The sequence below is a fragment of the Carassius auratus genome, chromosome 5 (assembly GCF_003368295.1).
Source record: "Carassius auratus strain Wakin chromosome 5, ASM336829v1, whole genome shotgun sequence".
In the NCBI taxonomy this organism is placed as follows: Eukaryota; Metazoa; Chordata; class Actinopteri; order Cypriniformes; family Cyprinidae; genus Carassius; species Carassius auratus.
Window position 1 is genome coordinate 18952291 of NC_039247.1, and position 17536 is coordinate 18969826.

The window sequence follows — 17536 nt, forward strand, 5'->3', positions numbered from 1 at the left end:
AGAATGAGGCTTGTTCAATCTGATCTCACAAGAAAATGTACATTTTTTAGGTTTTCTAGAGGTTGCATAGACAATTAAGCATAATTCTTTCCACTTTGAATCTATTTTGTGTGCTGTACAGTAAGTACCATTGTTAAGAAACTGTGCAAACCAAAAAGTTTTTAAATCAAGCCCAGCAGTGGTGTTTTTGACAGTTTGTTTGCACTTGAATTCTTAAGGAGAATGATAATTACTGACACTGAAAGGCTTCACCACACCTTACGCAATAATAAAAATAATAAAATGCAATCCAGTCAGTTCCAGTCATTTAAATATATCTCTTATCTACTCGAATGGGGTAAATGCTGAAATCTGTAAAACTGTTTATCAAAGCCTATCTAATGCAAGTGCAGATTTAAGAGTAAATAATCAGGCTTTGTTAAAAAATTGTTTTAATATGAGTGATTTGTCTATTCATTAAATACATTCATTCTCTGGTTTTTCTTTTCTGAAGAACTACACATTATCTGGTATTCTGGAGAAAAAAACAGGTTGATCAATGTACTGTAAATGTGTATGACTAATGCAACATTGTACATGCATCCTTCCCTTTATAACTGCTGCTTCTATCCTTTTCCTAACCTGCCATAACTTGAGTGCTTATTGGCTGAGATTAAATGTAGTTAACGTGGATGTACTTAATGCTGTATGTGGTCTCAAGCAGGCTTACTACAAGTCTAGATCATTCACAGTCTGAATAGAGGTGCTTTAATCAGTGTCTGGAGTTGATTCTGTCAAATATTATTGCAGCATAACTGCAAAGCATGTCCGTTTCTTCTTTCCCTGATACCCCAAATATCTGCTATATTCCTCCTGTGGTTCACAGCTATGGAGCACAGGGACTTTCCAGTTGTGTTTAGAGAAAGTAAGAATGTGAAGAACCTTTGTGTGTTGTTGTGATTCATCACTGCATGTTCAGACTTCATATTGCACAAAAAAAAAAAAAAAAAAAGCCAAGATAGCAGCGGCCTATTTTTGTAGGTCCATGGAGTTGAAATTAGGACATGACTAGAGTTCTCACCTCTTAATCAAATTAAGACTTTTTCCCTTTTAAAGTTTCTTGTCATGTTCATGCTTATTATACTGGGCAGTTTCAAAAACAAACTTTAAGGGCAATATTTGAACTATGAACAGATTTCCACAAGCATTTGTACCTTGTCTTGAGGGCATAGAAACTATGCACCCTGCATTTATGTTATATGCTTAAACCGAATCAGTAAATTGAAACTAATTTCACATGAAAAGTCTCTCTGGTGGTTCTCTGTTTATCAACAGCCACCTCTAGGATGGTTACACACTACAGAGCAACTACAATGTTTGCAGAGGGAGTAATTCCAAACTGGACAGATGTAGAATATAATATAAACTATAACTATGTTATGGTTGGATCTACATCTAGGGGGTGGAGATTGGTAGGTTTAGCTGTGGAGATGGGTGGGTTTAGGAATCGGGGGGTGGAGATGGGTATAGGTTTAGGTATATGTAAAGTGGGATATATGTAATTTGGATCCAGCCACGCCCCCTGGATCTTGTGTTCTGCAGTGAGGACCATCTTGCATTTTTGGTCCCTAAAATTGGTTTACAACTTTCTGAGCATAACAGTCTGACTCAAAACTGAATCAGAACAGAACACAAATGCACAGTTTGGCAAGCCCCAAACCACAGCATGCTGCAAACTGTATGTATTTTCAACCCCGCAGTTTATTAGTAACAGTCAAGCAGAACTCATGCAAATCAAACTGAGAAAAAACTGTAGCCTTAAACTATGTCTGCACATGATGGATAATAAATAGGTTATGCATGTTACTGTGGGTAGAGTTATATTAATTGTCAAAATTTAATTAGTTAGCCCATCTTAAAAAATAGCACTTGAACTTTCTGCATTGCACCATCAAAACAACAAACAAACAACCAAAAAAACAAAAAAAACACTTAACTCATTTTATTTATTTTGGCAGATTGGCTCCCCTATAGGTGCAGTGTAGGCTTTGATCAAGGGATGCAAAACTATTTCATTAGTTGTCTTTACATGGTGATTGCAGTAGCCTAAACTACATGTTTTAACTGCATTGGTGCTGAGATTTTCCCGCTAAAATGTTTTAAAAATCCCCAACCGAGTTGAAAGAAGTAGGCGTGTTTTTCCCACTGCCATTTCAGAAAGTTTGTCAAGTAAATGAATAGCTAATGCTCGAGCTCGTGAATTGCTGTGGCGGAAGGAGCGTCTGGATGAGAGCAGGAGAATGAAGCCTTGAATACATGATCTCATTCACTCAGCTGAGACTGCACGAGCAGCACCGGAGTGCGCGAGGACAACCACAAGTGCTGTTTTTGGATCTATTTTTATTTTTTATACTTGCGTGAATCATTTCCTTATCTTGAACAGACCAATGTTGGATATATGTTAAGCCTGCGTGGAATCCCACAACTATCCATAAGAAGGAATGCATCTTTTCCTCGTGAAACTAATTCTTCAGATATCACTCCTTACTTGGACGCAAGGTAGGATACTTTTCACTGGAAGATGCTTTCTTTATTAGCTGCAAGTCGCAATTTCTGCTGTCAATAACGTTATTATTAACATGACTGCTAATAAATAGTCTTCGTTTATTTCCGACATTTATTGTAAAATTAAACACCTCGTCCGAGAAGTCACTTGTTGCGCACTGATGTCATTTCAAACGGCAGACAGAGCAGACGTGATAAATCGTTTGGTTTTCTGTAGACTGAAGTTTAACTTCGTTACCTGTAATTGTATAACAAAATGATCTATAAAAACTATGTTGGACTGAGACTGCTAACTTGCCGCTGGTTTTATTCCAAAGCAAAATATAAATGTTCACCTTTTTAGTAGCTACACTAAAAGTTGGCTACCTTTCCTGTTTGAACGCATCAGAATGGGTTTTTGAATCAGTCACACACATGGCGGTTTCGATACTACACTAGTGTTCACACAATGCAGTTTACTGAAGTTCCAACACTTCTGCAGTGAGATGCTACCCAACGTAGCTGCATTTATGGCAAGCCGTTTGTATTCCTTGCAATTTGTATCTAGTTTTGTTACCAGTAGCCTGCTTATTTTTAAGTAATCTAATAGTGAGTAGTGTCTTCTGCAATTTATTTAGTAACTATTTATACGTATTCCACTTGTGGCACACTCAGACAGTTGAGTTTCTCTGAAGTATTTTTTTACATTACATACTAAAACTTATTCTGTTGCTTTTCGTCAATTACCAAATAGTGACAAGTAGCCTACCTATTTCATTTTTACTCACAATCTATTCACTTCTGACTAGTATGCATTCCAATTGTTGCGGGTACCTCTTTTATTCTAGTAACTATTCAAATTGCAGCATTTTTTAGCTTCCCTAGTACTAATTTATTTATTAGAAGTAGTATAATCCAATTATTCAAAAGGATTTTTTCTTAATTAGTCATTGTATGTGACACGGAAAAAAAAAATGCTTTTAAGATAAGAAATAGTTCTAGTGTCTAATGAAATAATCACTATTGTAAAGTGTACTATATCATATAATGAATAGGTATTAGTGAAATAATAATAATAATAAAATTATATATATATATATATATATATATATATATATATATATATATATATATATATATATATATATATACATAAATATATATATATATATTTGTATATATAAATATATATAAATGTTGAAAGAGCTTGCCATATTACATTCCCCAGGACAGCTGCAGAATGAAGAAGTTCACAGCAGTGTGCTGTCAAGTCCCTCTGTCCACAAACATCACTTTAAGGTGTTAGGAGTCACACTTTCTTTCTGGGTTATGCTCAATATCTTAATAACTTTCGCATATTTTGGAACCAAATTGAAAAATTAGGAATGTGTAATACATACATTACTTTAGCTAATATTTAAAAAAAAATCTCAGTTGTTGCCTTTTAAAATAAGGTATCATAACACCTTTGGCAATATGTATTAGTTTGGAGATGAGATCAAATCACGCAACACTCAGTAGAAATGTATTACCTTGTTTCATGTGTTTCTAGGCCTGGAATGTTCAGAAAAATGCCAAAATGGTGGTACATGTGAACCTACTGGAGATGGAAGAGGAGAATGCAGGTAAGTAATTAGAACACAGTCATATAAATTGCTGTTTCTGAACCATGTCAATACCCTGGAGGAATTTAACACAATGTTTCTGAATTGCACACATCACTGATATGAGATTTCTTTGTGATCGGGTTCCGAAAGTTGCAAATTTTCAGCAATTCAGTATGAATCTGTTGCATACCAGAATACATTTGATCAATTTGAATCCTAACCTTGCAAATAAAAGCTAAGGGTGCTTCTCTCCTTAAAGAACATGGCCTCAGCTAATGAACGACATACACAGCCTCTGAGGAAGAGGGTCAAGGGCATCACCCCCCTCCGGCTGGTCATGAGTACGAGCCACTTCTCCAGCCCAAGTCTTGGAGACACCCGTTGTCCTAAACCGTATTCGCTTTTATGAAACGACAGCTGGGGTTTGCCAAAAGCTCTGCGACCATTGTTCTCCAGTCTAGATTAATTCTGTGTGACTAATCTGTTTGAGGCTTCCCAGAATGCCCGAGGCCCCCCCTGCACGCCCTGCCCCTTGTGCGGGAGTTTTGTCCTATTTTGAATGCCCATTCACTCTCTGTGATTTACATTAGAAGGACAGATGGCAGTAGAGTGTAATTGGACTGGATGTTTTCATAATTGGTAGCATTGCACCAGTGGAAAATCAAGAGCAAACAGGTTGCCTCAGTGCAAATAGCATCACATAACTCTCATTTCTCTACTGTACCTAAACAGGATGGTTGACTGCTTCTTTACTCTAATTGTGTTGGTTGATTTTCTAATAGGGTTAACTCTCATTGGCCTTTTTTTTTTTTTTTACGTCAGCAATGATGTGAATGCGGGATTGGGTTGCAAGCATTTGGCCAGGTTTACATTGTCTTTCTCTGGCTATCAATGAGTTTATCAGGGTGGCTATGGAGGAGCACACTGGCAGGGCTCTGTTTTTGGCCTCCCTCAGTGGACTGCGAGCACATGGAGCTGTGCTGGCGGTGGGCCACATCTTAATTCTGTCTGGCAGCCTCCCTGCCACAAAGCCGCCATTGTGCCCTATCATACTCAGACTCCTCTAATTAAACATGGAGATACAAACGAAGGCCTTCTCTCTCTACTGTCTTGTGACATTGATCTATTGTTCAAATGCAACTGGTGGACAAACAAATGCAAACTGGTGGTGCTGCAACATATCTGACAGATTTTGGCAAAAAGTGAGTTTGTAGGTCAGTTTTGGTCACACTGTCCCTCTATCAAAAGCATCCTTTGTGAATGCCCTCAAATGCTTTGTGACATACTTTGTGCTTTTATTCAACACACTGTAAATAGTGAAAATGTGCAATTGTTCCTTTGAAGAGATATTTCTCCCAACAAATTCAGTTCTGTAATTATTTATTCCCCCTAATGTTGCTCCAAACCTGTATGACTTTTTCTTCTGTGGAGCACAAAAGAAGATATTTTGTCTCAATGTGTTTTTATTTTATTTGTTTTTTTCCCTAAATGAAAGTCAATGAGGTTTGCGCCCCTTTTGACTTCATTAGAGTTGAAATATTCTTCAAAAGATGTTCTTAAACATGACTGAATTAGGTTCAGTTGATTCTGTAATATTGAGGAACATTTTTAAATAATACAAAAAGTACCCATTAATTATTTGTAATAATAAATAATAGTATTAGTAATGATTAAATATGTATTACTTAATATTTACCTACATAAAACTAGTTAATTGTTCCATAAGAGACACATTTTGTGTTACCTGACCGCATATGCTAACTGTGCATGGGCTCCTAAAACACACTAGATTTGATTATGAAAATTATTAAGTGTCAATTATTTTAAATATCAAGTTCTGTTCGGCTATTCTTATATTGTTTTGGGAAGATGGATTCATTCTACTTGACATTCCATGCCAGGGATACCATACACTCATATCTGGCACTCTGACAGGCTCGTAAAGGAGAGAGTGAGCCATTATCTTTGACGCTTTGGCAAGGCCAGAAGTCCAACTGACAGTAATACAAAACCAGCTTCCAATCTGAATTCCTTGTATGTATGAGGGACAGCAGATTTGAAACAAAAAGGATTAGTGTTTGACAAAGAGATGATGTGAACTTTGAGACCCTCCGTTTATGTCTTTGATGGGCAGCCGTTGATGTAATGTGCAAAAAAGAGCTCAGTGTCTTCCGAGTGGAAATATCATTAAATATTATTTAATATCAATGTAATAATTCAATTCACACTTGAGGCCATTGTTGGGTGTAATGCGTTATTAAGTTATTACTTCAATTAAATGGTCTATCCACTGAAAAAGTAAAGTAAGGGATTACTGCTCATTTTTAGGTAATTTAATTACAGTTACTTATAAAGTACTTCCGTTACATACAGTTAATAATTTCAACAGTTCTAAAATCAATATTGGATTTGAAATCTAAATTTGTTGACAATTACAACAAAACATTTTGCTTTTACAAAATAAACAAAACAAATAGATTGCCATTTCTGCTGTGTAGGCCTCACTGAGCAACTTACTACATTACACAAACTCAGCAAATATTTGACACAGAGACATGAGAAATATGTCTATAGGAAGCTTGTGTCTACTTATAAATGAACAAATTCAAACCGAAAACGAATATTCTCTGATTATGTAATCCGTATGACACTAAAGCAAGGTACAGTCTTTCCCATATCTGAGCTCATTATGTGCAGTCACCTGCATGCAAACACCCTCATCAACAAAAAATAGATTATAGATTATAGTCATGATATGACTAATTTTCATCATTTTTGAAAGAAGTCCTGCTATGAGGAATTTACGTCAGAGGAACAGCGCGATCTGACACAACTTTATTCAGCACAGGTAATTTATTCTTAGGGATAAAGCGATTTGAATAATTAAGTTACTTTTCAGACAGAGTAATTAGTAAAGTAATTTAAATACAATATTGATGATGTAATTAGTAATAGTAATTAATTACTTTTTAAAAGTAGACTTTTTTTGTTGTTGCAAAAAACAAAATTAATGAATGATTCTGTTTTTGAACAAATCATGTGAGCCAGTGATTCAACGGTCCATTCACTTGTTTCATTTCAATTAGCAGTATTGACCAAAATACCTCCATTTCAGGCCCCAGAAGGAAAGAAAAGAAAGCTTAAACATAATAGTTTGTTTAAAAAGTCTAATTTTTCATTAAATAAAAACCTTTTTAGACAAATTGTGTAATCATTTTGTAAAATTAGATACGGGACAAACCCTTCTCTCTAGAGATGAGTTCTTTACTGCATTTAGATACAGGAAATGCACACCAGGACCAAAAGAAGAGTTGAAGTCTTTTATTATTTCATTACAGAGGACTAATGTCTTAATGAAGTTGCTGAGTGTCTTATTCTTGGCAGCTTTATGGCACGGCGTAATGTCTCGACTGACCAAAGTGGCTTGTGATTCTGTCTCATTTCTAACAGGAATTCAGCAAACTTTGATTGCACATACTGTTATTGCAAGATTATGTTCCATGTGTGCAGCTGGCCAAGGTCAAAAAAAAAAGAAAAAAGAAATGCAGCAAAACAAACCAGGCGCGTGTTGTTTTTGTTTGATGCTTTTGACCTGAACCATCTGTCTGTGGAACACAGCATTACAAGGGATCTGTATCAAGGTAAATAATTCACAGTGTACAATGGCTGCTACTTACAGCATAATACGCGCTAATGCCTGTGGTTTTTCTTTTCATCCCTGGCACTGGAAGTGGCAGATGTTTGAAAGTTTCCTCTCACATTGTCACACTTTCAGAGGGGTTGACGAGGATATTTTAATAAATAAATCATCTTCCTGTTAAATGTCTGCCATCATTCCGCTCAAAATTACTACTTAGTGGCGTGAAAAACATCTGAACACAGTAACTCAGTCCCTAGCCTCATAAAACCACCAGGAACAACAACACTCATTAGAAAAGTATTGGGTCAGTTAATGGTTGCTCCTTGTCCCTCAGTGGAACTGTCGTTCCCATAGGGTCCTTCAGTACTAGGGACAAATAAACACAGGCATAATGAACACTAACAGATGTGGGCCTGGAGGATCACGTCTCCTCCTCTGATTACAGAGAGAGTACGAAGAGCCCGGGATGATGTTTCATAAAGAACAGACAAGACCCAAAGACTCCTCAGAGTTAAACTCTTGACTACAGGAAATTAGGGTTTAAAAGAGAGTAGATTTTGTGTTATTGTTGTACTGCCCAAGGGAACAAAACAGCCTGGTGGTGCAACGACCTTCCTAACAAAACCTAACAACTATCTTACATGATGTCATCACACAAACAACTAATGCTAGCTAATTGCCTGTCGGAATGTCATGGGTTTCTTACAAGCTAAGCTCTATTAAGTAGAGGCATGATGCTGACAAACAAAAAAAAAGTAATTTCAATTTAAAAAAAAAATATTTCAGTCAAAATTAGTAAGGTACTTGCAATGAAAGTAAACGGGGCATTGAATATTAAGACTTGTTGAATGTTGAATCGTGCAAATTGCCACCGATGTGAGCCCGACGAGAGCCGACGAGTGGAACACACCAAACAAACTAATAAAGTAATATGGGTTAAATTGATATATTATACATTTATGGTGTTCCAGAGGACAAAGGTATTTCTGAGAGGACAGTGAAGGTAGAATAACAGTACAGGGTCATTCTCTGGACAATGCAGAATCAAACACAAACTAGGTCTGTTTACAGAACTTGTGATTTATTTTTAGGGTTCTTGTATGAGGATGGAGATTTGTTTACTGTGATTTTTTTAAAGTAAGTTTAGAAAGATGTATTTGGTGTACAGATGTACTGTGCAGTATTTGGGTAATACTACAGTTTAGACAATAATCACATTACTAGACAATAATTCAATATCAATATGGCGGCGATTTTATTTTTTTCAATAACGCTGATAATGATTTTTAAACACATTTCCGATATTTCAACAAACATTACCAGTGTTTCCCATATTGATTTATTTGTAGCGTTTGACTTCGTTAAATAAACATGAGCACTGAATGTTTGAATGTATCTCTGAAGGACTAGGACTGTCTTCAGAAAAGTTTTGATGGCATTTTCAAGTGAGCTGATGAAGAAGCGTTCATGAACGGAACTGCTTTGATTACAGTCGCTACTGGAGAAAATTCTAGTTCTGCCGCTCTTTTCAATAAGACCATCTCCATCAACATGACTTCTTTAAAATCATAAAAAATCTTAATGTTCAAAAACTTTTGACTTGTAGACGAATTAGGCGAATTAGACTATTATTTAAAAGTGATTTTACATTTCTTGTTTGTATGAAGGCTAAATACAAATAAAAGGTTAACAATAATTTATTTGTGGGGTTTTTATGTAAAATATATATATATTTTTTTTTTTTTTTTTTTATATATGAGGTGTCATAGACTTTTCAAATTCATTTTCATAAGTTTGTATGCACAGACATCTGTTGTGGGCATTCCTGGCAGTTTTTACAATACTTTTTTTAAGTGTTCAAATTTGATATCGGAATTATATTGTATCGACAGAAATTAACAAATATATTGTGATATAAATTTTGGCCATATCATCTAGCCCTAGATGGCAGATTTAAAAAAGAGGACATTTTCAGACGAAAAAAACATTAAAAAGAAGGGTTACGATCAGGCAAAAGGTAGGACCATGTAAATTAGCAGCTTTTACTTTGTTTCTTCTTGATAGGTGAGTTATGTTGGTTTTGCTTTTTCACACAACTTTTCTGTGTTGGCTTCTGCTTGAATATGCTGCGGTCGGCAGGCATAGCAGATTCTTCCATCGTCGCTGCCAGGTTTGTGAATGTATGTGTGGGGTGGAGTTATCAAAATAGTGCAAGGTCCTGTTGGGGTATGAGCATGTTTGTTTTGGTGCTTTCAAATATCAATATTATTTGGCAAAAATTGCTTAGTGCACCTTTTATAAAAAAAAAGAAACAGCAAGTTACACATTAATGTTTTGTTATAAATTAATCAAAAATATAATAATAACTATTGAAAATTCTTTTGATGTGTCCCTTAATTTGTTAAAACAATGGAGAAAAGCATTCAACTTATGCGTCTATGGAGAATATTCCTTTAAAAGTTTCTAAATCTACTCAATAAGGGGCAAAAAACAGACCAAGTCTCAATGCTTTTGTCCTCTTTAATGTATTTATATCTTAGTAGGCCACATTTTTGTGGACTTATGCCACTTTAAGCTTGATTGCTGATGTGACAAGCATTTGCCAAGTTAAAGAGCAAACTGGCAGGGTTTCCTACTGAGGTCCTCAGTGTACTCACTATAATTCCCCAATGTGTGCTTTCCTAGCAGGAGCCAAGGCTGACTAAGTGCCCTATGTATTTACCCTCTCCAGAAGTGGGATTGTTCACCAGGACAGGCAGGTCTAGTAGACTTTCGAAAGGTGGTGTGATTTTCCACAGGGTGCCGTTAAGTGCGGCTGCCAGGCCTCTCCATTGAGGAGTGCTGTCATGGGATGGGGACACAGAATGGGGTGAATTCTTTATGCAAACGGTTACATTCCAGTAAGGCCACAGGCTCCTCCCCAAAGGCAATGCAACTATCCCTTAAACCAGGTTCATGTCCTTTCTCTCAGAAAGCTTGTGAGTCAAAGGTCCATCCATCGTGGAATCCTACCAGACTAGTTTTGGGAAATTAAATTGAAGAGCAACTAAAGAATTTGGGCTTTTAGTGAGCTCTTCTTGTCAGACTGCTGTGTATTATTGAAAGTGTTTGGAAAGGGTTTTTTTTTCATTCCATATAATATACAGTATGGGCTAGATAGATCTTTAATTTGGTAACACTAGATTAGGGAACACATATTCACTATTAACTTTGTTTAATGAGTTTTCCCTCATTAAACTCCTAATTTGCAGATTGTTAATAGTAAGTAAGGTAGTTGTAGTAGTAGTTATCTTTAGGTATTGAGTAGGGGTAAGGGATATAGAATATGGACATGCATTAATATCTGCTTTGTGAGTACTAATAAACAGCCAGTATGCTAGTAATATGCATGTTAATAAGCAACCAATTATTAGTGAAAAGTGTTCCCTAATATAAAGTGTTACCTTTAGTTCTGACAAAAAGTGCATGTAGTTAAAGACCTAGAACATTTTTGGGGCACCTGACACACCTGGACTTTTCTTTGTTTTTCAGACCTATTCTAACAGTCAGCATCAAGTGCCATATATCATTATAAACAGGAGGACTTACAGTTTAGGTTTAACTAATTCAAAGTCACAATTTTACTTTCGTTTTCTCAAAGACTGAATGAAATTACAGAATTTTAAGAAAAATGCAAGCAACATTTTGGTGTTTTTTACTCTGTACTAAAACAGAAACTCCCAAATTTTGGATATATTTCTTTAGAAAGTTGTGTCTGGGTGTTTTACACTTCCAAATAAAATTTTGTGTAGATATACCATTCCCCAAGCAAATTATAGCCATTTATTACAATATTGTTATCTGCGCTTTTAAGTAAAAAAAAAAGGCCTATTTCGTTAACTAACAATAGAGATGTGTCCAAAAACATTTTAATGAGTAAAGAAAATAAAAAGAGTCTTATTTGATAACAAAACCAAACATAACAAGTTTTCTTCTTCTTCTGAGAAATATATTTTCAATCTGAATAGGAACTATAAACACAAACTATGCAGCATATAGTAAAAACAATTGCACAAATTGTCTTCAACAATACAGTGCAAAAACAGTTCATGATTCACAAACTACACAAAATGAGAGAAATATTCAGAGTGCAATAGAAAACAACAGTGCAAACTATCTTTTTGAACTATATACTTTGTATAATCATTTAATTATAATAGAGACATAATATAAATGTGAGATCCGATGGCTGTAATATGTGTCAGAATCGATTTTAAAGTGACATCGCCTAGTGACCTAGACATAAATTCCAGTGTTTATCAGATATGTACCACTGTTTCATCCTTGGTTTTGATTTGTTTTATGTCAAAGTTCTCTGTCGTGTGTTTTTTTTGTTGTTGTGCTTTTTCAGAGAGTTACTTTGTGTTTGTATCCATGCACTCGCGACAGACTTCACTTTCACTTTGTGTTCGTTCATATTTCAAAAGAAATATGTTATGTAGTAGTTCAAATGACTACTTATTGGTTGAATATGGGGCAGTTTGAACCAATCTGGGCTCGGGGGTGGGACTAAAAGTCAACAATCATTTCTGTTTGGTTTAGAGGAACGAAAGCGTTGGTTTCTTACGAATCAATGTTGTCAAAATGTGATGACGTAATCACGTGCACTACGGCGCCTCTGAATATCCAAATGAGATGAATGTGGAGAATATCTGCTATACATCATTTTTTAAAACATTCAGATTGGATTAGCGGTTCAAAAGTGATTTAACATTAAAAACAACAGTTATTTTTAGCCACGGGCGGCTATATCGGTCTTTGAGGGTTAATTACTGTATTAAAAGCAAGCATCTTTATTCCAAACACAGTAACCAATAACTCTAAATATTAAATCCGCCAATGAAAATTGTGTAGTTGGTTGAGAAGAGATGATTTTTGTCAACCATACAAAAAAATTTAATAAATAAAAACCTAAAAAAACAAGACCCTGGCACCCACCAGCAACACCCCAGTAAAACAAACAAGTGACTTTATGAAAAAATTATATTTATTTTTGTTTACTAAAGATTTAATTCAACAGTGATTTACTAGATCAACTTTAACTTTGCTGTTAAGAAAAAGCTCATGTAATTAAAATGTAAAAATAACCCGAGACTGATAAATTAAATATGTTAAATACTGTCTGATAACAAATATATTGTACCAATATATTGTGCATTAAAAAGTACATACTGATCGTGTATATTTTTGAGTAATTTACTGGATGTAAAATAAGTGGTAATTTTATTTCAGCAATGCTATTTAGCACTCATTTGCCTTCACAAAAATACTGTATGAAACATTTTAAATAGTATATATTATATAGACTAGGGATGGTCATTTTAACCAGTTAACCGTTAACCGACCGTAAAGAATTTTGACCGATTAATACAATCAGTTAAATGGTTTAAAAAGTAATTTATGTATTTTTTTTTAGTAATTTATCAAAATATTTAAAAAGGTTTGCAGCATTCTTAAAACAGGCTACATTTAAAAAAAAAATGTTTAGAGAGAAAAAAACATACATGTGGCTTAGTATGTTACTAAGCCACATTTTATTATTTTCTTTCAGAAATAGGCCTAATGCCGACGTGAAATGTTTACAAACATTATAATAAACACTGTAAATATAGCTATGCTATTTTAGTTCCCCTCACTCCACAACAAATCCTTTCAAATAACAGTAGCCTATTTAAATAGAACAAGAATAAAAAATAGCCTGAAAGTTATAGCATCATAAACAACATGCCTAACAAATTAATTTAGGCTAAAACGAAAATGAAATCAACGTTGGGTCTCTCATTCGACACAAAATTAAATGTTTCTGTATTCGCGATGTATTTGAATGCCAAATTATTATTTATTAAAGAAAATTTAAAATGTATTACTTCACTGGCGATTCAATATCCACATAAAAAACTAAATGTTTTGCATAACATCATGGCGGTACAGTGATAACACTTAACAGCACAGATTTTATTACATATTTAAACTGTTTGACTTACTGTTTTTTTATGATAATGAACAGGCTGCATAAAGTAAATTAGAGTTGTATACAAATAGATATCGATTCAGGCCAATAACTTTTAACTTTTAAAAACAGTAAAGGGAGTTTTTTTCACTATGACCTCATCATCCATCATATACCAGGAACTGCTGAAGATGAGAGGAGAAGGCGGGAGGCAGTGAAAGGCATACGTGGAGGAGTGTGACTGCAGCTCTAGTGAAGCCAAGTAGGAAGGAAGTGAAGATGAGGCTGGAAGATTAAAAAGGGAGGCCATGATGAGAACAAGAGGGAAAGAGAGGTGACCGAGGGATAGGATGGAAGGGAGGGGAAAGAAGAGGAGGTTTAACAGCTGAATGCACACTCAGAGGGGTTAGAGGCACCCAGACTGCGGTCAGCTCTGCTCTGAATGGCGGTAGGAACAATGGGCCTTCTCATGAAGCCTGTCTGCTCTGCTCTGTGGTGGGCAAACCATTCAACTGCCTGCTGCCTCGGCCCTCTTATTCGCTTTGGGAAAGTGTGAGAGGAGTTTATGAGTAGGGAGTTTGGTGCGCTGTGACCAGCAGCTGCCGCTCCCTCATTAGCATGCGCACCTGCTCCCTGAAGCTTTTCTGGAAGGCCGACACAGGCCCTCGTTGCATTATTCCAGCTCATAACTGCACACAGCAATGTGTTGTCTGGGTTAAATCAGCCTAATCTTTCTGTATCGGATCTCAATTTGCAAGATACAAGAGCTTGATAAACTACTTTGAAAACCCATAAATTCTTCTCTAGTCCAAAAAACTTTTAATAAAACCAAGCTGTAAAAGACTTGGAGAAAAACAAAAATATCATGAGAGAACTATTAGGATATGTCATAAATTTATTCTGCCTATATATATATATATATATATCATACATGCCAACCCTCACGATTTTTCTGGGAGACTCCTGAATTTCAAAGCCCCTCCCGAAAATCTCCCGGGCCGACCTTTCTCCCAAATTTCTCCCGATTTCCACCCGGACAACAAAATTGCTACACCATCCGTCACTGGGCGCCATTTCAGACTGAACAATAGGGACTTATTATTAGCAACAGCCTCTGGTGGAACGGCAACGCCATTCTGGCGTTATATTGCACATGCGCGAATTTAACTGCTACTTTGTGACGTTCTACTTTAACGGTCTACTTATGGGAGAACAGCTGATTTGCCGGAGTCGAATCAACGTGAGAGATTAGGTAAATAAATGTTATGGCATATGACACTGTAATTTGCCTCAGTTTATGATTGTTTGATCACAAACGATCTCATTGGGAATCCCGAGAACATCTATATAGGTAATAAAAAAATATTTTATTTTACCATGATAGGTAAAAAAATAAAAAATGATAGCTTGAATGCACAGTAAAGCGACTTACTGTAACTTGGTTGGTCACATTTTCTGACACGAAATTCATTTAAGCATTCGTCTTCCTCCATGTAATCAAGGTTAAAAGGCAAGTATTGCTTACATGGTAAATCTAGGTTTTTAGACTTATTTACATCATACAATATTAAAAACTCATTTTCTGACAAAAGATTGTCATTTAATGCCAAAAGCAATCTTTCTCTTGCTTTTTTAAATGACATTTTTTTGTATCTCAATAAGTGAATGAATGCCGCGTTTCGCTGTCCTGTTTACCGTTGCTTAGTGATTTTTACGTTCTTGGCTACGGCGGTGTGACAGCAAACTTCCGGTCACTGTAACCGTTCCATTCGCAGCTGTTGCTTAAAGTCCCTAATAATAAAGGTTAGACCTCGAAGTCAAGCGCGGCAAATTCAGAACAGAAAAAGAAGAAGAAGAAGGGGAAGAGGAAGAAAGAAGAGACATGGCGAATAAAAAGAAAAACTAAACTAAATGGACTGGGTTGGGTTGGGTTGGGTGTGCATAAATGGGTTTGGGTTGTGATAGGTTGTTATTACTGTACATAATATGTATGTATAAACTATGTACAGATAAATTAATTATATTCTTCTTTACGTTTGTTTGTGTGTGTGATTATATATGACACAACCCCTCAATATTTTATTGAGAATTTAAGTAAATATTTCAGTAATTTAAAAATACATTTGGATGTTCTCTTTATCTGATGTCATTTAATGTTCACACACGCAGGTCAACAAATAAAATATTTCTGTTTCTAATATTCGAGTATTGTTTTGATTTTATATATACATATATTTTTGTTAGTTTTTTACATTTTTATGATTATTTAATTTGCTTTTCATCAGCTCCCAAACCCCCTGCTGTTCCTTCCCAGTCTGGGAAACTCTTAATGCACTTAATTATTTTTTTTATATATAAAAGATACAATTTATTTTCTATCTCTTTCTATTTTTATATGAATATAGTTCACAATATTCCAACTCAAAACTATGTGGTAAACAAATTAGGAAAAAAAAGTAATCAAAATCAAAAAGACTAAATAAATAACTTAAAATGTGTACTCTAATAGATAAGGTTTCTAATTACAATTTTCATTATATTGTGTAATCAGTAATGGACTACAATTTGTAGGGAAATTACCCAGCGCAGATTATAGTTAACAGCAATATAGCCTGCTTAAATTCAGCTGCAAGCTTCAGATTTGCCTCCATCCTATCATGTCTGTTTTTTTGGCACAAACATTTTATAAATGGACCCCAGTGAAGAAAATGAAACAATAAAAATGTATGTTATGACCCTTTAAAGTATGAATGGCTTTCCACAGGCTAGAAACATTTTCTCTTCTATCGAAGATTTGTGACGCTTACATAACTTTAGAGTTTGTTGTTTTGCTGGTGATGCATAAGATGTTTGTGTTGTTTGTGTAATAATCACAAAAACCTAAACAAACCTCCAGAAATGCGCCGGAGTGGCCATAGGACAATGGGAGGAAAGGTAGCATTGTGGGCAGCAGTGCAGTTCCCATCGTGCACTTAATGGTTTTGTCGTGCTTGGTTCTCAGTCCCCTGTGTTTTCTTTTCTTGGTTGAAATTATTGGCCATCCTAATCCTGGGAGAGACACAGTAAAAACATCCAACCCACCGAGGGGGTCCCTGTTTGGATCAGAGAACAGTGCACTGGGAATTTGTTGAGATATTTCGGCTGCCCCCTGAGGCCAAAAACATGGCTTCGGTATTCCAGGGGCTCTGGATGGCTTTGGCTTTTTGCAAAAGGTTATTTCAGCATAGTCATATCGAGGGAGGGCCCCTTTTGTGTCGCCGAGTAAAATCGTCAAAAGATTACTTTCAAGCCAACCCAGGAAAAACCTGTTATGAAGTCTGTACAGCACTTTAACAAAGTTTTCGCTGTGCCGTCTCTATTCCCAAGGTCCTGATTGATGCTGTGGAGACTCTTTACTGTAGAAGAATAGCAGGTATTGAGGTGGAGGAAGACAGCTTTGAAGTCCTGATAATGTTAGGCCTGGGTTCAAAGACCCTTGTATAGACACTGCCTTGTCTTTGGAGTGAATGAATTCAGATTCATTCAGAAAGGCTGAGGTGCTCAAATTTTCCCCTAAGAGCCGTTGATGGATGGCTGACTTTCAGAAATCCCTTTGAAACAGAATTACACTTATGAACCACAATCTAGCCTAAATCTGTGAGAAGACCTTAAATATTCAGAAAACAATTTTTTTTTTATTACAATAAAATATATATTTCTTACACTTTTGGCTTTGCTGTGTGGATGTCTGTGTTTCTCAGGCTTACATTATATGTTAGGATGCATGATATTAAAATA

General features: G+C 35.7%; 1 protein-coding gene across 1 annotated transcript in view; it reads left to right on the forward strand.

Moving 5' to 3' along the window:
- Positions 1 to 2216: 2216 nt before the first annotated feature.
- The window catches only part of LOC113079338 (neurogenic locus notch homolog protein 1-like), a 43341-nt gene continuing 28021 nt past the window's right edge, over positions 2217 to 17536 (forward strand). The window contains exons 1-2 of the mRNA XM_026251593.1: positions 2217 to 2538; positions 4076 to 4148. Coding sequence (XP_026107378.1) covers positions 2481 to 2538; positions 4076 to 4148 — 131 coding nt within the window. The 5' untranslated portion in view covers positions 2217 to 2480. The remainder of the gene's footprint in view (positions 2539 to 4075; positions 4149 to 17536) is intronic.